The sequence below is a fragment of the Lactuca serriola genome, chromosome 2, assembly GCF_051521515.1.
Source record: "Lactuca serriola cultivar US96UC23 chromosome 2, Lser_US96UC23_V15, whole genome shotgun sequence".
Classification (NCBI taxonomy): domain Eukaryota; kingdom Viridiplantae; phylum Streptophyta; class Magnoliopsida; order Asterales; family Asteraceae; genus Lactuca; species Lactuca serriola.
In genome coordinates this window covers 232,028,463-232,050,541 of record NC_136409.1, presented here as the reverse complement: position 1 = coordinate 232,050,541, position 22,079 = coordinate 232,028,463, and the positions used below count along the sequence as shown (strand labels likewise).

The following is a 22,079-nucleotide window of genomic DNA, read 5'->3' as shown; positions in this document are numbered from 1 at the left end:
CGATTGATCGAACACTTGGTGGGCATATGGTTTCATACACAAAACAATTAAAGATTTTGGTCAAGAAATTACCTGAATCAAATATCCTTCTGCCCTACCTGTTACAACCAAGACACAAATCCAACCAATAATTAAAAAAGATGAAGAAACGACAACCGATTTTAGAAAGATGAAGAAAGAACAAACATTTATAAAAAAATCATTGCTTACCTGTTGTTGCAGAAAGAACAAAGGATTTTAGAAAGAACATACGATTTTAGAGGTTGTTCCAGTCGTCATTGCTTACCTGATGTTGATTACCTGATGTTCCAGAAAGAACAAAGGATATTTGAACAAATTGATATATTGAAGGAGAGATCGGAAGCTACTGACGAACACCGAACAAATTGATAACAAACAATGAAAAGAATAATTGAACGAATCGACTAACCTTTGCAGAAGATGTCGACGAACCAGAAGCTGTCACCGTCGATTTAAGGAGAGACTGGAAGTTGTCGACGAACCGGAAGCAGTCGACGTGATGATCGGAAGAGAAGCTAAGGTCGACGAAAGTTGTCTCCGTTTCACTTCATTTGTTGAGTTGAGAGAGAGAATGCGATGTTTCTTTGACTGCACATAAGATTGAATGAGAAATTGGAACGAACCCTAGCAACAATTGTTATATTTTGACCATTTTGCCCTCAAAATGTTTTTAAATTTCGTTGACCTGAGTTGACCGATTTGAGCGTCTAGCTCCGCCTAGGTCCGATTATCTCCGAATTTGACCGACTTTGACCCATCCGATTACACAAGCCGATTACCTCTAAACCTGTTCAGTCGAGGTCCGCCTAGCGCCTAGGCGCCGATTAATCGGCCGCCTAGGCCGATTTTTACAACATTGTTTCTTATAAAGAAATTGAGAATATAAATTTAATATACCAATAAATATAAAGATAAATAGACTTATCTTAAAGGAAACATTTACCCTAGAGGCTCACATGCGTAGAAATAACATAGATATATCCGTATACTAGGTGAATGCCCGCGCGTTGCGCAGAAACACCTATATAGTTGAAGTCTTTACAAATATATGATTTTTTAAATATAAACGTTGTTGTTAAATTTGATATAATAATTTGTATATACTAAATTGATATAATATATTGATTATTTTGAATTATTTGATAATATATACATTTATTATAACTTCATAATCTTAATCGTTTGAATGACTTCTACCCGTGAGTTACACATGAATAAAATTAAATATAATATATGATTTGATGTTATTTATAGTTGTTTTTATTGTTAATTAATTTTTTAAAACTTATTTGCTTAATGTTTTAATTTCTATCATTATAATTATTTAAAACATCAAACATTGTTTTTTTTTTTATTTTAAAGCTAACAATATAATCATTTATATAGAGTTGTTTTTAACTATTGTTATTGTAAGTTATTTTAAGCTACTTATTTGGAAAATTTTAACGATTATAAAAATATATTTAATAAATATTTTAATTAAATTGAAATTACAAGTTTTTGCTTTTATGACTACAATTTATCACTTTTAACTATTTACAAAATATTCTTTAGTTTTTTTAAATGGAACTGAAATTTATATTTGAGTTGACATTGTAATGCGCAGAAACACCTATATAGTTGAAGTCTTTACAAATATATATTTTTTAAAATATAACACTAACGTTGTTGTTAAATTTGATATAATAATTCGTATATTAATTTGATATAATATATTGATTATTTTGAATTATATGATAATATATAAATCTGTTATAACGTCATAATCTCAATCGTTTGAATGACTTCTACTCGCGAGTTACACATCAATAAAATTAAATATTATATATGGTTTAATAGTATTTATAGTTGTTATTTTTAACTAATTTTTTAAAATTTATTTGGTTAATGTTTTAATTTCTATTATTATAATTATTTAAAACATCAAACATTATTTTTTGATTTTAAAGGTAACAATATAATCATTTATATAGAGTTATTTTTTAACTATTGTTATTATAAGTTATTTTAAGCTACTTATTTGAAAATTTTTAACGATTATATAAATATATTTAGGAAATATTTTAGTTAAACTAATATTACAATTTAGTTTTTGCATTTATCACTATATTTTATCACTTTTAACTATTTACAAAATATTATTTGGTTTTTTTAGTGGAACTGAAATTTATATTTAAATTGACACTGTAATGTTATATTTAAATTAACAATTTAAGTATTTTGTCCAATCTGTTCAAAAATTGTAGCTTTAAACTGATAATGGTTTACATGCAACAACATTTTAAATCTAATAAATTAAGTATAATATGTTAAAATTTAAAGACATAACTTTATAAATAGAAGTAAAGATATTATTTTAAAATTGAAATTTAGTCTATTTATGATTACACTTTAGGTTTGATATTTATTTAACCTTATTAACCAACTTACAATAATTATTAGAAAGACACTACAATTTATCACTTTTAACTATTTATAAAATAATCTTTGGGTTGTTTAAGTTAAATAAAATTTATATTTAAGTTGAGTCTATAATGTTATATTTTAATTAATAATTTAAGTATTTAATACAAATTGTTCAAAAATTATACCTTTAAAATGATAATGGTTTACATCCAACAATATATTAAAACTAATAAATTAAGTATAATATGTTAAAAGTTAAAAAGCATAATTTTATAAGTAGAATTAAAGATATTATTTTAATATTGCAATTTAGTTTATATATGAATACACTTTAGATTTGATATTTATTTAACCTAATTACCAACTTATGATTATTATTATAAAGAAATTGAAACGTCATGGGAGTTTCAAATGAATGTGGTGAAAGGAAAAAAGAATGGTGGTTTCAAATGCATGAGATTCAAGAAAAAATGCTAGCTTTATAAGTATGTACTAGACGAATTCTCGCGCGTTGCGCGGCGCAAGTTAAAAATATATTGTTAGAATATTCAAAAATATGTGTTTATAATGATTATGTTATTGACATTAATTTTGACATAATATTTTTACATTAATATATATATATATATATATACATATATATATATATATATATATATATATATATATATATATATATATATATATATATATAGTCTCAACTATTCTGAACAATAATATTTAGTGACATCAACCCACCTTCCTCGTTAACAGAATTAAATATAAATATCTATTTAGTATTATTTTTAACAATTGTTATGATTGATTAATTTAAATTTTTACTTATGCAATTATTTTTTTAATTTCAATAATGTTGTTAATTTAAAATACAATTTATTTGTAGCTAACGTTTTGTAATTTATAATTTGATGTTATTATCATTTAAAATTATTGTTCATTAATTTTAAACCACTTATTATTATTAATAAGTTAAAGAAGACTTTTAAGAAACACTTAATATTATTATTTAAATATGAAACATATACTAAATACTTATTGTCCATGATTTTTATAATTTGATTTTATTATTTATAACCATTGTTTGTTAATTTTAAAACCACTTATTATTATTATTAATAAGTGAAAGAATACTTTTAAAAAGCACTTATTATTATACTTAAAATATTAAATATATACTAAAATATAAAGTGATACGATAGACAATTTGCATTTTAAAAGAAACTTACATGAATAATATGGATATTATGACATATCCATGATTTTTAATTAATTATTTTTTGAAGCAACACAAACATACAAACATATATACAATATTTAATTAAATATTATATATATCACATTCTATAACATATGATCGATAACATTAATCTAATCTAATTTACATTAAAATTCCAACCACAACATATAATGATTGCCTTAAAATAATACTTAAACCAAGAAAAAAAAATTAGTATATAACAAACTTACAAATCAAAACTTTAACATAATAACATGACTTGAAAAATGGTCCAAAGCCCTCAAACCAACACAAAAACCTTTAGACTTGTTTTCTTTGTGAATTTTATATGTGATTGGTATTTGTGTGTCTACACAAAGAGATTAGCCTTTTATAGTAGACTACCCATTAATTGCTTATTAAACATATTATATAAGTTATAAAACCTTTGAATGGTAAATCATTATTAAGAGACTTTTGAGTGGTATTCATTCATTAAAATAAGAGGTTTCAAATGAATATGGTTTAAGTAAAATACATGGGAGTTTCAAATAAATACGGTGAAAGGAAAATTGCTTCCTTTATAAGTATATAAAGATGATATGTCTACCCATTTTAAGAAAAAAATAATAAATATTATATGGCATACGTATTCTTTTATGTAACAAGCTTTTTATAAGAATGTAAGTTGTTTTTTTAAAACATGTAATTATACTAAACTATTTCAATCGTCATCTTATTTTGTATCATCTTACGTTCATTGTTTTTTCTTTAATATCATTCTAATGTTATCATACTGCATGATAAGTCTAAACAGAAGATAAAATTAAATAATTTATATCCGGATAATAGAAAAAACATTAATTTGTCTACAACATCGATTATTCAAAATCCATCGACTACAAATGTTAGTAACCTAATTTCTAAATATTTGAATAGTCATACACGATTTAGATTATGAAATGCATTTTTCATTATAGATTATGATTTAAAAACAACTATGCTTTTAAATTTCTTATTACCGATCAATCATTACCTTATGATTTATTTATAATTTTTTTTTTCTTTTTCATCCGTGGTGTCCACGGGTTATAACCTAGTATCCGTATATATGTCTACCCATTTTATATATGTAAATTTTAAATTATACCTCTTGTTTTTCTTATATCTTTATTATTTTAATATATGATATAATATATTAGAAAGATATGACAAAAAAACACATATTATCTTTGACCATTAGTCATTATTATTGTAGTATTATTATACTACTATGCTCTTATGCTAATTTAGGTGGCGTTTGTTTTAGAAAAAATAAAATATGTTTGGTTTTTCTTTTTAATCTTTTTGGAATACAATATAAGATAAAAGTGTTTTTTACGTCTTTAGTTTTTATGGATTTTTTTTTTTTGCTTTTTAAAGTTTGGGATAATAACATAAAAACCTGAAGTTTGAAGAAATGTATGAAATTATTATTTTGTAGATTTTAGATTCACTAATGTTGGATACTTGCAAGTTTTTTATTTTACTCTTTTGCAGATTTACTTGGAAAATCGAATATTTCTATCGAATTTAAAGACTTTAATGGACCAGGAATCAAACTTAAGAGCTTTTATGAACTAGAAAAAAAGTAAAACAAACATTTATGTCAAATGTAAGAACTTTAATAATCCAGAAATACACAAAAAAAGTAAAATAAAAAAAAATGTGCAAGCATCTGGTATTAATGAACCTAAAATATCAATAAATAAATAAATTGTTCTAATATAAAGAAGCTCACATGCCAAAGACTCCCATTTTCTGTTCGCCAGTTTATCAATGGACTAATAATCAACTAGTTTATCGTTAAACCGTATGATTTTTTAGTTATATTTCAATCGGCTTTTTAAAATTTTTAATCGGTGGCGTCTGATCGGTTTTAACCGATTGAATTGGTTAGTGCAGTTTTTTTGATGGGATACGACCCCCACAAGTGTTGTTGATTTTTTTATTGGTTTCACTTAATTTGGAAACAATGTTATTTTTTGTTTTAGACTCACCGTTAATTTACGTGACAATTTTCTTCCAACAGGCTCACCTTGTTGTTTTTTACAAAATGGTGTTTTAAAATAGGGATAATGACTTAGAAGGGTAACATATTATTGGTTTTGTACACATTTAGTCCTTGAATTTTTTTTGTCCACATTTTACCCTTGAACTTGTTGTTTTGTTTAAATTAAATCATTATTACCGGTTGCTTCCAGTTAAGCCGGTCATTTTGTGTTTTACTGGTTTACGTGGCAATTACATGGCACTTACCCTCTTCCATCCTCATTTATCAAGAAACCTCATTTACGAACGAAGATCAATTAGGGTTATATTGTCTTTATTCTCATAATTTGTTCTTGATCGGTTCCACATTACTCACACTTCTCTTCTCTCAAAACACCATTCTGATTCAATGGAGGGAAATCAATCTTTTCCAAAAGTCGATGTACACTATAATGGTACTTTTGTGCCTAATCCGTTAGTGTATTTTGCTCCACAAGTACTACGTCTTAATGAAGATGCAAACATGTTTGGTTTCTCCGATTTCACCAAATATGTTGAGAAGCTTCTCGATTTTCAGTGCAAGCATGTGTATTACTGTATACCTGAAGCGAGATTGAGTGGGGGGCTCCAAACACTACAAAATGAATGTGACTACTCTGAGTTTCTTGAGGTTGCAAATGCTAACAGACATGTGGATGTGTATATTGACCATGATAATGAACCTTTATTTGAGTGGATTCAGAAAGAAGAACCAGACGATGAAGACCTTGTGTATTCAGAAGAAGATGTCGACTATGTTTTGGCAGATGATGAGAACTGTGAACATGAAGAGGATGAATCTGTTACATCAAGCAAAAGAATCTTCAAAAGAACCTATAATGATAAGTTTTTGAACAAGTTATGTCCAGTGGTTGTTGAAGATGAAGATGCGAAAAGGCAATGAACTTCCAGCTGTCTACCCTAGGCATGATGCTACTCAGGAATGGAGGAAGATGAAGCCTGAACTAGGTATGAGATTCTCTTCTCCTACTGAACTTAAGTCATCTCTCAGTAACTATGCAATTTCACATGTATATGACTTGTATTATGAGAAGAATGACAAGGATAAGTTGCTTGTAAAGTGTTGTAAAGGAAAAATACCACAATGCCCTTTTAGACTGTGGGCTTCCTGGATGAAAGATGAACAAACATTTCAAATAAAGTCCCTTAGAGAAGACCATAGTTGTTCAAGGGAATTCAAACTTGGGTCAATTGTTACCTATAAGTGGATAGGGAAACAATTGAGTAAATTACTGAAATCATCCCTATGGTTCGGTCAAAATTACACGTTTGGTCCCTAACATTTTTTTTGCACTCGGATCGTCCCTGCGGTTTGATTTTGTTGCGTTTTTCGTCCCTTATATACATAAAGTTAGGGACCAAACGTGCAATTTCAAGCAAACCATAAGGACGAAAAACGCAACAAAATCAAACCACAGGGACGATCCGAGTGCAAAAAAAATGTTAGGGACCAAACGTATAATTTTGACCAAACCGTAGGGACGATTTCAGTAATTTACTCGAAACAATTTGTCACTGATATTATGGAGTCCCCTAAAATGAGTCTAAGGAAGATGAAAGCTATGGTATCCAAGTTATTCAACATAAATGTTAGTGTTGGACAATGCAGGAATGCAAAAAGATTTGCATTGTGCGAAATTGAGGGTGATTTGAAGGATCATTATTCCAAGCTGTGGGATTATGGAGCTGAAATTAAAAGGGCCAACCCAGGATCTCATGTAGAAGTGTATGTGCAGCCCCAAAATAATTCTACTGTGGTGTTTGAAAGGTTTTATGTGAGTTTTAAAGGAGTGGTTGATGGATGGCTAGATGGGTGTAGGAAGGTAATTGGGATAGATGAATGTTTTCTGAAGGGCATCTGTAAAGGGGAGCTCTTCTCAGCAGTAGGCAGGGATGGAAATAGTAACATTTACCCAATAGCTTGTGCAGTAGTAAATGTTGAGAACAAGAATACTTGGAAGTGGTTCTTGGAAAATCTAATGGAAGACATAGATGAAGGGAGAAATGGTAATGGAATCACATTGATGTCAGATGGACACAAGGTACATATATACACTAATTTTCTTTTACAAAAATTACCTTTTACATAAACTAACATTCCAAATCAATGCAGGGTATAATGGAGGATGTGAAAGAAAGATGTCCAGAAGTTGAGCATAGGTTGTGTGCTAGGCACATCCTTGCTAACTTCCCTAAAAAGTTTAAGGGTGAGTGCTACATTAAACCTTTTTGGAGGGCTATAAAGGCAGCTACAATTCCAAATTTTGAACTTGCAATGGAAGAAATCAAGAGCTTTGATGTAGGGGTATATGGTTATCTTATTAAAAGGGATCCCAACTGTTGGTCAAGGGATTTTTTTAAGGTTGGAATGGGATGTGATGCAATGGAAAATGGTGTGTCTGAGAGCTTCAATGCTGCTATTGAAGAAGCTAGAAAGAAGCCATTGATCACTATGTTGGAGGACATAAGGGTATTTGCGATGGAGAGATTGTACATGCAGAAAGGGAAAGGATTGGGTAGGGATTTGGCAATTTTTCCAACTATAAGAAGTAAACTTGGTAAACTAAAGAAGTTGAGAAGGTTAGTTGTTACAAACACTTTTACTTACTTTTTGTAGAAGCTAGTGGCTGACTAATTTTTTGAATTGACAGATTTTGGGCATCATATGTTAGTGGATACAAGCAGTTTGAAGTTGTACAATGTAATGAAAGGTATGGGGTTGACTTGGAGAAGAGAGAATGTGGATGCAGAGGTTGGTAATTGACAGGAATTCCTTGTGTACATGCCATATGTGCCATATCTTCCTTGAATCTTGATCCAGAGGAATTTGTTGCAGAGTGGTTTACTAAATCTGCATTTCTTAGGGCCTATGAGTACACCATACATCCCCTGAATGATAGTACCTTGTGGCCCCACATGCTTGATTTTCACCAGATACTACCTCATATTAGGAGGAGGTTACCCGGTAGGCCATGTGTGAAAAGAAAAAGAGACCAAGCAGAAAATGAACTCAGTGGGAACACAAGGCATGCTATAAGCAGGGCAGGTGTTCAACACAGATGTACAATTTGTAATGAAACTGGACACAACAAAGCTACATGTACAATGAGGGGTCCTTCTGAAGCAGGTCCAAGTAAAGCAAGAAATAAGAGTAATGCAAGAAGTTGTCCATCACAAGCAGGTCCAAGCACTCCAGCTCCAAGTGCTCCAACACATGTCAATCAAGATCCTTTGACTTAAGACCATGTCCCTGTGAATGAAGATCCTGTGAATCAGGAGAATGTGAATGAAGTTCCTATCAACCAAGATCATGTGAATGAAGTTCATGTGCATGAAGATCCTGTTAATGAAGTACCTATTAACCAAGATCCTGTAATTCAAGTACCTATTAACCAAGATCCTGTGATTCCAGTACCTGTTAACCAAGTGCCTGTGAATCTTGGTGTTAGGGTGCCTAGGAGACTTGGTGTTAGAGCAAGGAAGCCTTCAGAGAGAATCAACAAGATACAAATCAGGAAGCAGGTTTTCCGAAAGGATGGCAAAGGATTGACCGAGGACAACCCAATTACTTTAGATTTAGATTGATTAGGGTTACTTGTTTTCTTTTGCTTTGAAAGTATGTAATAGTACACTATGTATGGTGACTTTCTTTTGTTAATTGGGCCAAATTTTGATGTAATTGACAGTACTACCCTTGCTTGTAGCCTAGCAACTTTTTATGGTCTTTAAGTAAATGGAATCGGATATGGTATCCTATGTCAATTGTGTTTTGTCTTTTTCAATCTTTATTGGTATTAATGCATTAGTTTATTAAGAAGGTCATAATGGGAATCACCTGTCAGTTGTGTACTGGGAATCATATTCCCTATTTGTTTCTATCAATGTCCTTTGTTTTTGGTTGTTGAAATTGCAGACAAATTCAATTATCATCGTCCTTGTCTTTTGGCTGTTGAAATTGCAGCCAAATTCAATGTAAATTACAATTAAATGCTCACAATGTAACACTTCATTCAGTATGCAAACTCCATTCAATACATTTAATATAAACTATTCAGTACATTCCATATAAACCATTCAATCCCTACATTCAAAATACCACAATTCAATACATCATACAAAACTCTATGCAAACTGTTTTCATATAATATTACAACTGATTTCAACCCTATAACTATGTGCTTTATTCTTCAAATCTTGAACTTCTTTCTTCAAACATGCAACATCCTCTTTAACTGCTTCAAGTTCTTGTTTTAAATTCGGATTCCCAGTCACAGGTTCATCAATCCATTCCCAATACTTACACTTCTTACCCGGTTTCTTTGAAATCAAATATAAAAATTGTAAGAACCTCAAAATCTTTATTTATTAGAAGGAAAATCAAAAGTACAGAGGGAAATCAAGATCGACATACTAGAGAATTAGGGCAAACTTTTAACTTTTTGTTAGGGCTGTCTTTAGTCTTGGATGTGCATATTCGAACTGGGAGTTGACAATCACATAGCTCCTCTTTCTTTGCGATGGAACCAGATGAACTGGGAGTCGACATCTTCTTCTTCGATTTTGGGTATGGGTTCGAATGTTTTTTGACTGAAGTTAGGGCTAGGCATCGTATTATAATCAACAGAACTAAGAGATGATCCACGTAGGAGTGTTTTCTTTTAATGAGTGTCCACATAGGTAGCCATGTCAGCAAATATGGAAGCAACCGATAATAATGATTTAATTTAAACACAACAACAAGTTCAAGGGTAAAATATGGAAAAAAAAATTCAGAGACTAAATGTGTATAAATTCAATAATATATTACCTTTTTAAGTCATTATCCCTTTAAAATACCGAAAATAGACGTCATTCTCTTTAGATGAAAATAAAAAATTTTAGTGACCTTTTAGAACAAATGGGTTGGGCACTTGGGCTACATCACATTTACCCATTTGTAAACTCTAACTTAATGCTGCCGAGTTGTCGCCCGCTGTGAGCTGCTACAACCGCTCAGTCGCCCACTCGTTTCTCACTTCGCTTCTCTTTCTTGGCTAACTGCTCGCCGGACTGAAGCCGGCTGCTCTCATTTTTCTGCTGTTGCTTAAATTTTGTTGTTTACGAAAGAGGTATTTTCAATTTTGTTGCTGGCTTGATGCTCACCACTTGTACATTAATCTGTGTTTTATTTTCTATTTTGTTGTTGCCTTCTAGTTTGTGTTTTCTTAATTGATTTAAGTGTTAGTTGTTATTTGTTAGGGTTTATAACAATTTGACTTAGTTGTTGCATATCACTTATACATTAATCAACATTCTTGCTAATTGTTAATAGATTTCATATTTAGGGTTTTGTATATTGTTGCTGCTTTGTATTTTTTAATTTGTTAAAAGATTTTATTATGATTTGTTAGCGTAATCTTTTGCCTTCACCAAATCAAGTAGTCTCTCTTTTCATTCACCAAAATAAACTCAATCAAGATGTGTTTCATTTGAAGATCCATTTAGCCGTTCATACTTGTTATTGTTAGATTAGCTCGTTTAGGCTTGCTAGTTCTAACTACTCATGGTGATTTTTTTTTTTTTTTTTTTTTTTTTTTTTTTTTTTTTGCATAACAACCTCTAATGTCCCCCAATTCAAGTTAAGTCCCCTGTTAGATGTCTACACTTACCAATGCTGTGTTAAAGCCATAAAAAGGTTAGTATCATAGATGATACATGCAAAATGCTTTTGGTTAATATCTAGTTTCCACATATTGTAGATAATGGAACACATGAAAGACAAATTCATACACAAGATAAAACGGTCAATGTAACCCAAAATCAAACTACAAACTCCAGAACAACAAAAAGTTAAGGAGGAGAAAACATCTATACAAAATCATATCATAAACAAAATTTGAAATTTCTGCATTTGCTAAGGTCCCATCGCCCCATGCGCTTTCCGTTGTTGAAAACATGAAGCAAACTCTGCAAGTTTGATCAATCATTGTCATTTGTTTCTTAGTTTCATAGTTTCTTTCCGATGTAGCCTCCCACAAAATTGAAGAAAGCATGTCTCCATCTATTCTTAAGCACCAAAATTCCCAAAATACCCATAAACCCCGTTGTGAAACCGCTCGTTACACCGTAAATCCACATCATTTCAAAACCATCATCATCTTCATCTTCCTCGGTGTTTCTTCCAACTTCCAGGACTTGATCATGTTTGCAACTGGTAGGTAGCGGACTTCCACAAAGTTGGTTATTGGCTGCGTATATGGATGGATCAATGAGTGTCTGGAGCTGACTTCCTGTTGGAATTTGCCCTGATAACTTGTTGTGTGACAAATTCAGCTGGCTAAGAGATGTCAATGCAGACATACTCTGTGGGATCATCCCTGAAAGACTGTTGACAGAAAGATCAAGAGAGAATAATGATTTCATATCACCAATTCTATCTGGAATGCGACCCGTGAGGTGATTGTTTGAGAGGTTAAGACCAACCAATCCTGCAAGAAGTACCAATTCCTTGGGTATTTCCCCTACCAGTTTATTGCTTGAAAGGTCCATGTTCACGATGTATTTTATCTTCGTTGTATACTCGAGTGCAACTCCTTTCATTACCTGAGTCAAACTCTGCTCGAATCTGCCTAAAAAATCCATATCGGAGTAGCCTCCGGTCATTCCACTCAACTTCTGGAAACAGAGAGGGATTTTTCCTGTTAAGTTGTTGTCTCCAAGATCCATGATTTGAAGTTCGCTGCTTTCACACAGCTCTACAGGAATTGGACCTGTGAAGTTGTTTTTATGTAGCCTGAGAACTCTCATAAACATGACCTTTTCACCCAACCATTTTGGAATGCTTCCAGAGAATTGGTTTTCACCCAAATCCAACAGATCCAAATCTGTGCAGTTTGCTAGAGTTTCTGGAAGTTCGCCATGGAAGCTATTGTTGTTTAGTTGTAACCAATTTAGTGAAGATCCAAGATTGCCTAAAGAGCTTGGAATGACACCCGATAGCCGGTTGGAGCTTAATACAATACAATTCAGTTCAGGGAGATCTCCGATACAATCAGGAAGGGTCCCGGATAGCATATTTTTAGAAAGATCTAGAACATAGATCTTTGTAGCATAACACAATGAATCTGGAATCGATCCGTTGAAGAGGTTGTTCCTAAGAACCAACAATGCGGATCCTCTCCCATAACCTACTAAGCGTTCGGTAAAGGGAAAAGTTGTAAAGGACTCGGTTGTTCGGTTGGATGGAAGGTTTGTCAACGGACCATTGAGAAAGTTGTGGGAGAGATCAAGGATCATGATGATAGGGAGGTCGCGAAGCCAAACTGGAAGAGCTCCAAAAATGCTAGTATTAGAAAGGTTTAGAATCACAAGACTCCGTTGCATTCGAATCCATGGTGGAAATTCTGATTCGATTTTGGAAGATTCGAGTAGAATGTTTCTTATTTGGAAAGGAGGGTTCCAATCAGGTGAAATCGTGAAGCTCAACATGTGGTTCCACCTTGCATCCAAGTGTTTTAACATTGATGTGTTGGCGAAATGGGCTTCAGTGATTACACCCGATAAAGAAGTGTTGGATATATCAAGAAATTGAAGTTTAGAAAGCTGTCCGATGGTATCCGGAAGAGGGATTTGTAATAAGTTTTTTGATAAATCAAGAAACTGGAGTTGTGAGAGGTTTCCTATCGATAAAGGAATCTCAGACAATGAATTGGAGTTGAGATACAAGATTTCTAGATTCGAAAGTCGTCCAAGGGAGAATGGAATCGGACCGTTTAACAGGTTCAGAGATAAATCTAGTTTCCGAAGCATCACCAGGTTTCCAAAAGACGTTGGAATCGAACCTGTCAATTGGTTTCCAGAAAGATCTAATTCCCGCAAACCCGACAGATTTCCAATTCCATGAGGAATAATGCCAGAAAATCCCGCGAAATAAAGATACAGAAATCTGAGTTGTGTCATCGACCCGATGAAGTCCGGAATCGGGATGCTGCGAAAAAGGATCCCACTCAAGTCCATGTAACTCAAATGAGTCAACTCGACCAAATACGGATCCAACTCGTTTCCCTCTAATTGTGTGTAAGTACCTGAAATATTGCTTCCGAGATCAAGCATGGTAACATGTCCGGTTGCATTATCGCATCCGATGCCTTGCCACTCACAACACTTGTTTCCTTTCCATGATGATAGTCTACCAGAAGGTTTGGGTGCAAGGCTATGTTTGAATTGGAGAAGAGCTTGCCTCTCTTCTTCCAAACAACCAAAACACAAGTTTGTGGTTGCAAAAATTAAGAAGAGAAATAATAACCATAGCTTCCCCATGACTATGACTGTAGTTTCTTCAAGAACAGCTACCTCAATGACGAGGTCAAGAATTATATATATAAATACTCTTTTTTTTCAATACACCGAATATATAATATTTAAAATTTGCTTTTGTCTAAAGTATCCACTATCCACCAAACATTACCGCGTAAAAAAAACATCTTTTTAAGAAATAAATATATATATATATATACTTTACATGCCTATAAGGCATGCACAACATGTTTGTTTTTTTTTAAATATATACTTATATTAAATTTCGGTTTATGCTACGTCATTTTAACACCAATATTTTTATACTAATTAATTAGATTTACCTATTAATTAAATTCAACTAAACAATATTATTTTACTAGATTTAAAGACAAATTATGCTTTATACCTTCTAGAAAGTTTATATTTGGGAGACGAATTATGCTTTATACCTTCTAGAAAGTTAATATTTGGGTTTTAGTTAAGGTGGTTGTTATTAGCCGAAATATACCTGCCATATATTTCAGATTTCTATTTGTATTCTATGTAATTATTGTGCATGGTCTGTACCATATTTAGCTCTAGTTTGTTAGGCTTCCCCCTTTCTCTCTATAATTCTCAGAATATATTAAGTGGAATATCAATGAGATGGGCATTCGAATCTCAAACAATTACATGGTATTAGAGCCAAGGGCTCATTACCGATTTTATTCTCCTTCCACAGCCATGGCCATGCCATTTTCTTGTCCATTTCTTTTTTAGTCTTGTCCGCCATCTCCTAATATTCCAAGATGTCCGAATAACCCAACCCCATCAAATCAATCCACCCAGCTTACACTGTAACAAACATACAGAACAAGGTATGGATTCTAGATGGCACTAAGGTCACGTACTCTTCATGGGTAAGACTGTTCACACTTCACACTAAAGGTTACAAAGTCCTCTCCCACATCGATGGTACAAATCCTCCAGCTAAGACATATCCAGCCTGATCAGAAATCGATGCTATCATCCTTCGGTGGATCTATGGGACAATTTCTGATGACCTTCTTGCTCGAATGCTTGAACCAGACTCCACTGCATACGAAACTTGGTCCAAAGTTTAAAACATCTTCCTCAACAATAAGGGCTCTCGGGCTGCAACCCTAGAGCACGAGTTCAACAACATGACACTCTGAGCCATGACATCCCTTGAAGCATATTGCCAACACCTCAAAGACCTATCTAGTCAGCTTAACGATGTGGAATGCCTAGTCAACGAGAATCGTCTCGTTGTACAACTGGGTCGTGGTCTAACCTTCGAATTCGACACCGTGGCTGCCTACATCAACCAACCTTACTTACATGGGATACCGCCTGCTTCATGCTACAACTTGAGAACCAGCGCCAAAGTGCCCAGGACAACCACTCGCCTATGGAGGTTGCTGCCATCGTTATCATGAACCACCGTCCAACTCTATGCCATGACGTGATTCTGTTAACAAGAGTCGCCAATCTCATCCACGTAACACTAGTCGACGATTTTCTCCATCTGGTTCTCAAAACAGGCAGAAATCAACCCACTCATCGCGGTCCTTCGTCTGATCAAAAATCGACAGCTCCCTCGTATTTGAACAATCGGTGCACTCATCTGGTCAAAATTGACCCCCATGGTCCAATTTCCCATCACCCTTTTCGGCTGCTCCTTGGTGGGCTTCCCCACCACCTTGCCCATATCCTACTTAACGAGGATGGGCCACACCTTGGGCAACTTTCTGCCGTGAATCTTGACCCCAACGACAACCAGTGGTACATGGACTATATGGACTGAGGAGCTACCACTCACCTTATCGCGGACGCAAGTAAAATTTCTACTCCCTGTATGTCTTCTATTAAGTCTGTGTTTATTGGAAATGGTAATCAAGTATCAGGTCACACCCTATTACCTCACCCATCCAAACCTATACACCTAAAAGACAATACTCCACACTCCAAATGTTCTCAAAAACCTTGTATCCGTATGTAAGTTTTGTCGAGATAATATTGTATCCGTTGAATTTGATCTATATGGTTTTTCTGTAAAGGATTACAAGATTGGGAAGCATTTGACGAGGCATAATAGCTCCAGTGACCTCTACCACTTCACTAATCAAAGAAAGTAAGAAAAAAAAACATAATTTTCGAAAAAAAAAAAGAAACAGATTTTCCAGCAATATAAACAAATTCCAGCAAAAAAAAAAAATTTCTGAAGAAAAAAACTGGTTTCTCTTTAAAACACAAATTTTCTGTAAAAAACTGATTTATTTGTAAAACATAGAAAACATGTAAAAAAAAGACTTACATGTTGAAAAACACTTTAATTTCTTTCACAACTTATAGCACTACAAGTGAGACTAAGAACCTTTATAGCAAATTTTTTTAGATTAGGAGTTGATGATCCATATGCTCCCACCAATCAACTATAAAAAAAACATAAAGTCAAAGACTATAAATTAGAATTTAGAAGAAAAAAAATTAAGTAGGAATTTACATGGTCATTTTGTTTCCCGATGTCTATCAGCCATAGGATTACCAAATAGTCTTTGTGCATTCTGATATTTATCCAATTCCTTTGAAATCTTGTCTTGATCTCGTTGCTCGGGAACAAGCCTCATAATGCAATCATACAAACCTTTTTCTACTTCTTCACAAGCTACCCCACTTACATCTTTATAAAAAGTTGTCTTGTAGTCATCCGGTTTCGAAAAGCTATCATGAATGGCCTCCTTAGCCATATCCATGGCCTCATAAATGCAGCCCATGGCCGGATATTTTTCTTCATCAACAATCCTAAGAACCTTAATTAGTGGACTCGTCAACTTAACAGCATAATGTACATTTCTCCAAAATGTTTATTGCATAAAGTAGCCTTTAACTTTTATCCCCTTCCCGTCTGAAGACCACCTAGATGTTTCCTACTCTTTAGAAATCACCATATTACTCAAATTGGTTCTCTGTTTGTGGATTAGTGCAAGAGTGATGAATGATGTTGCAAATCTTGTGATAGCCGACCTATGTAAGTTTCTTTGGTTTGTGAACTTCTTTAATGCACTTTTCACTCTTGGAACTTGTTTGCCAATATCTGCCAACATCAAATCTAGGCAATGTGCAGCACATGGTGTCCAATAAAGATTTGGTCTTTCAGCTTCCAACAACTTCCCTACAAAGTTTATAGATAAAAAGTAGATGCCATTAGACAAGATATTAACATTCATAAAAGATAAAAGACTAAGGTTAAAAGTTAAAAATCTTACTCGCCTTCTCATAAGCTGATGCATTCATTATCGGTCACCACTTGTACCACATTTTTTTCACCAACTTCCTCTACCATTTTATCAAGAATACGGAACAACAAATCTACATCTTTTGAAACATCGAAAAATCAAGTGACCTCTTGAATACCGAACCCTTTTGGGAGCTCAAATGAAGTTGATGATGTCTTTTTGCACCATGGATCCATCTGATAACATTGAACATCTTTTACTTTGTTATTTAGTATAGGCACTCTACTTTATCTCTAAGGTCCTCTCGACAAACTTCGTTGATGATTTGTTTCCTATCCTTCTTACCTTTCATTGCATCTTGCAGGTTAGGAGGATAATACATGTTTTTTATCTTGGTTTTTTGGGAGGGGGCATGTTGCTACTATCGCCTACCTCAATATCTTCCTCTTTATTTTCAATGCCCTTGTATCCATAAGCTTGTTGCATCCGAAAACTTGCTTCCATTTGTTGTTGTGCCTTTAATGATTGCTTCTTTTCTATGAATGCCCTACATTCTTCTCGTACATGCTTGGGACAATTTGGGCATTTCTTTTCGTCTTTATGACCACCAACCAAGTGTTGTTTGAGGAGATATACTCCTCCTTTCAGAACTTGTCAACAAAAAGAGCAAGAAAAGTTGTTTTTATTACTTGGATCTTGTTTACCATATCTCCTACCTGGTCATCTGAAGTTGAACCCATTTTATAAACAGTAACAAAACCGATGTTAATTAACAATTTGACACTTTAACAACATTACAACATAAGTTCATAATAGTTAGAGATAAAGTATAACATAACTGTTCAACAACACAAATTACAACATAACATAACTACAATACTCCGTAAGTGTAACAACATGAATCAATGAACAACTGAACATTCAAACAAGTGATTAAGTGAATAATAGTAAAAAAAAAAAAGAGTATAGTAGATTGATAGTATACTAGTAAATAGTAATCTAGTATTAAATATTAATACATTACAGGGGAAATTACAGAATACAGATTACAATACACAGAGTACATATATGAATATATGATATTATGAATTTATGATTTAACTATAAGAATATAAGTTATAAATTATAACAAAGTTTAAACTTTAAACATCATATCAATATAAGATTAGTCCAAGATTTAATTGGAAATCTACATTAAAAAGTGAGTTATATACCTATATTGACTTCCATACGTGATCACATGAATGCATGATGAAACTTGAGTTGAGAGTAGAATTGGGGTAGAATGGAAGTAGGAAACATAGTGGAAGACTGGAACTCTTGATGTTTAGTGGAAGATTGGAACTCTGGAAGCACCGTTGAGTTGAAGAAGGTAGAAAGCAATTTGGAATTCTTGGAGAAACGGTTGGAGAAGATGATGAAAAAAATGTTTTTTTTTTATGTTTTGCCGCATCTGAATCTTTGTCATGCGATGTGCGACTCTTGGTTTCCAAGAGTTTTTTTTATTAATTTATTTAAACCTAACGGCCCACCATCTAATTAAAAGCACGTAACTCATCAAGGCACGCTTAAGCGCCGCTTACCGTGTCACTGAAAAACGCCAAAAGCGGTCCGAGTCGAGTGAGTTAAGGAACACATCACATTATAGGGTCTCAAGCTCTTAGGCTAATCGCATTGGCCCCTAACACTTAAAGCACGCTTTTCTAAACCAAGTGTGGGATACACAAGTTTGATTTTTTTTTTTTGAGAAAAATGAACGGCTTGTGTGTCGGGTCCTGATTCTCTCAGGCAAAAAAAAGGCCATGTGTTTTGATGTACCACCGTGCCATTTGGTCTTGCGATTATTAAACACGATATCGACACTCACATAACCCTCGTGATGATTCCTAAACCCTAATAATAAACTTTCGATTTTCTTTCAATCTCTTCAATCAATCCGAGATTAAAGCACCATGGTATGCAATTTTTTCATCCTAACCTCACCTCCTTCATCATCTAGGTCGAATTCTTCCCATGAAGGTGTAAAAATTGGATCTTGCATAAAACCCTAGTTTTTGATTTGTAAATTTTTATTTGATTTTTGTATTATATTTCAAAATTCTTATGTAGGGAGCAAGCCTGGGGAGGTGTTTTGGAAGAAAGATTGAAAGCTTTCATCTGTAATTGTGCATTCCACCATTGATGAGTTCAAACTCTTCTTGAGGTTGAAGATGAAGTGAAAAAGTCAAGAACACATCACCAATTCAAGCATTTGACTGGTACATTCCTTCCATATCTCAAGTTTAATGCATGAATTTTAAGATAGTTTGATTAGAATTGTTGAAAATTCGTTCGCGTGCTTCATATAGTTATACATTCCTATCTCAATAGTTATGCTTTTGCTTTTGGTCATACTTTGCCTAGTTGTGCTTTAGCTTTTGATCATACTTTGTCTGTCATATACATTTGGCTTGTTAGCACCATGACAAAACACAAGAATCCAAAGCCAAAGGAGGAATGGGAATCCAAGTATGGTGTCACCACCATTGTGCACCGTTCTCTGGAGGAGCGTGACCGTTACTGTCACCTAAAGGGTCGTGAATACTCTCAACAACGGTTTGTACACATTCCCACTCTCCAAGAAATAGGAGTTTATGATGGGGTCTTTCGGCTATTTAGCAATATCGGGTGGGAGAGTATCCTAACTTTAACACCTATGGATTCGTTCAAAAACACAACTCTTGAATTCTTACAATCTTTGCATTTCAATGATGATTCCAAAAGACTCTCATTCCACCTCATGCAATTGCAATTTTTTCCAAGGCTAGACGATCTTAGTGGGTTTGTAGGGATCTCTACGGACAATACTTATGGTCCTCATTTAGGATTTAAGCGAGAAAAAAAATACCCTCTTCAAAGCTAAGGACTTTTGGATGGAAATCATAGGGTTGGATTCTTACGAGGCTCGATCCGCCAAAGCTTCTCAAATCATTCATCCGGTCTTAAGGGTGGCCCTCCAAATTATCTCTAATGTTGTCTTCCCCCAAGAAGATACAAGCAAAACTAGTAAAATGGAGCTAGAAATTCTTTAGTGCATGGTCACTGGCCTTAAAAGACCACATTTTGGCGCCTTTCTTGCCTCCAAACTTGTCAAGATTTCCACTAGTGATTCCGGCCCCATTCATTGTGGTGGGATAGTCACTTATCTTGCCACTCGCCTTGCTTGTGCCGAACTTTTTGAGGAGAAACGCCCTGATCTCGAGAAAATCACACAAGGCTCCAATGCCCTCACGTCTAATGTCCTTGAAACCTCATCTTTCTTCCGCAAAGAGAGTGAAGGTAGTCTTACATGGTGGGTGCAGAAAAAACCTCATTTCCGAGTTCCTGCTGGGGATTTCAGTTCCCTCCAACTCCAACAGGACATCACTCAGACACGGTGGTTATTGCTAAATAACATTTCTGCTAAGCCCATCCCGCGATCTCCTAAGTGGATAATCGTCGACCACGAAGACGAAACCAGTGCTACTCCTTTTGTCCCCCTCGCTCACTTTACTCCTCCCACTGCAGGAGGATCAACTTCTGTTGTCCCGGTAGAGACCACCCATTACATCTACACCAACCGGGCGACTCAGTACCACGACACATACATGAGGCGTTTTGATCTCCTTGATCAAGTTGTTGCAGACATTCAAGCTGATTTATCTGCAACCAATGCATCCATTCAGCAATTGGCACAAACAGTACAAAATATTCATTCTGAGTTTATGCGGTGTTGGACCCCTCGCGGTCAACCTCCGCCTCATCCTCCCACCACTCGGTAGGCCTCTCTGAGCATTGATGACAATGCTTAATCTTAAGCTTTGGGAAGGTCTTTGTATATTAGGTTCTAGTTTCCTCATGCATTTCATCAAAAACATTTCAATAACCCAAAAAGATTTTGCTTTTCTTATTTTCATTTTTTAAGTGTATTCATTTCAAAGCATACAAACAAAATTACAAAAATATTTTCATTTTTTATTTTATTTTATTTCTTTGCATTTTGCATTTTTAATCACCAAAAATTACAAAAAAAATTTAATTTCAACTTATTCTTAGTTTGCATTTCAAATATATATATACATCAAATCATAAAGGGTGCGAGTAGTTGACCACCTTGAAGTCCAAAAAAAAAAATAGAAATTAAATAACTCCTCACTTTGAATGTGTCGCACAAACAAAGAATGCTAGACCTGACGGTGTCATCTTCGTCGTGGGTTTGGTAACTCAAAAATAGAGGGTAGATGATTTTCTGTGTTGAGTTATGGAGTAAAGGAGGGTAAAACAGCTTTTGAAAATACCGCGCTCTTTAAAACTCGATATTTCACGCCAACTCTTGTTTGAAATGACCGGACAACCATCTTTAGAATCACTTTTGAGTAGACCTCTTGAAGGGAGATTTTGTTGCATCCACCTGTTCACACATCGTCTGAAGTATTGAAGACTTGGTTGGCCATTACACCTAATCGGGCTAAAATCTATACAAGCAAATGATTCAAGAACCAATAAAGCTACAATAGAAGAAAGAATCCACAAGCCAAGTCTTACACCAAAGAGATTCAGAAGCAAAGCAAGTCAAATAAAAAGAAATCAACCTCAAATAAAAAAAAAAAAGCAACTTGAAGAAGCGAAAGACAAAGTTTATCAAAGCAAGTCAAAGAAGTCAAGTTGAAGGTTAAAGACACGAACAACACAAGATCTCGAAAGGATGCAATGATTGATACCTTTGGCAGGAAGCCTGAGATGAACAGTGAGCATTGGGATGGATTGAAAGGTTGAGTCAACCGGGAGTACATTGAGAGAGTTTTAGAGGA

At 34.0% G+C, this 22,079-nt stretch overlaps 2 protein-coding genes across 2 annotated transcripts; one reads left to right on the top strand and one right to left on the bottom strand.

Moving 5' to 3' along the window:
* The first annotated feature begins 7,296 nt into the window (after positions 1-7,296).
* Positions 7,297-9,721, top strand: LOC145090172 (uncharacterized). Its single transcript, XM_079028501.1, has 7 exons — positions 7,297-7,776; positions 7,848-8,314; positions 8,386-8,486; positions 8,571-8,915; positions 8,997-9,256; positions 9,541-9,571; positions 9,648-9,721. The coding sequence occupies exons 1-7, from the start codon at positions 7,297-7,299 to the stop codon at positions 9,719-9,721; spliced, it is 1,758 nt and encodes a 585-aa protein (XP_078884627.1).
* Positions 9,722-11,624: 1,903 nt separating this feature from the next.
* On the bottom strand, positions 11,625-14,055 carry LOC145086310 (uncharacterized). The gene has a single exon (XM_079024062.1). The coding sequence runs from the start codon at positions 14,030-14,032 to the stop codon at positions 11,720-11,722; it is 2,313 nt and encodes a 770-aa protein (XP_078880188.1). The 5' UTR covers positions 14,033-14,055; the 3' UTR covers positions 11,625-11,719.
* Between the last annotated feature and the right edge of the window lie 8,024 nt (positions 14,056-22,079).

Excerpts from the sequence above, each read along its gene's own strand:
- LOC145086310 (XM_079024062.1), bottom strand. The coding sequence starts at position 14,032 with ATGGGGAAGCTATGGTTATTATTTCTCTTCTTAATTTTTGCAACCACA.
- LOC145090172 (XM_079028501.1), top strand. The coding sequence starts at position 7,297 with ATGGTATCCAAGTTATTCAACATAAATGTTAGTGTTGGACAATGCAGG. Across the intron at positions 7,777-7,847 it reads TGATGTCAGATGGACACAAG|GGTATAATGGAGGATGTGAA; the intron begins GTACATATATAC and ends AAATCAATGCAG. Across the intron at positions 8,315-8,385 it reads AAACTAAAGAAGTTGAGAAG|ATTTTGGGCATCATATGTTA; the intron begins GTTAGTTGTTAC and ends TTGAATTGACAG.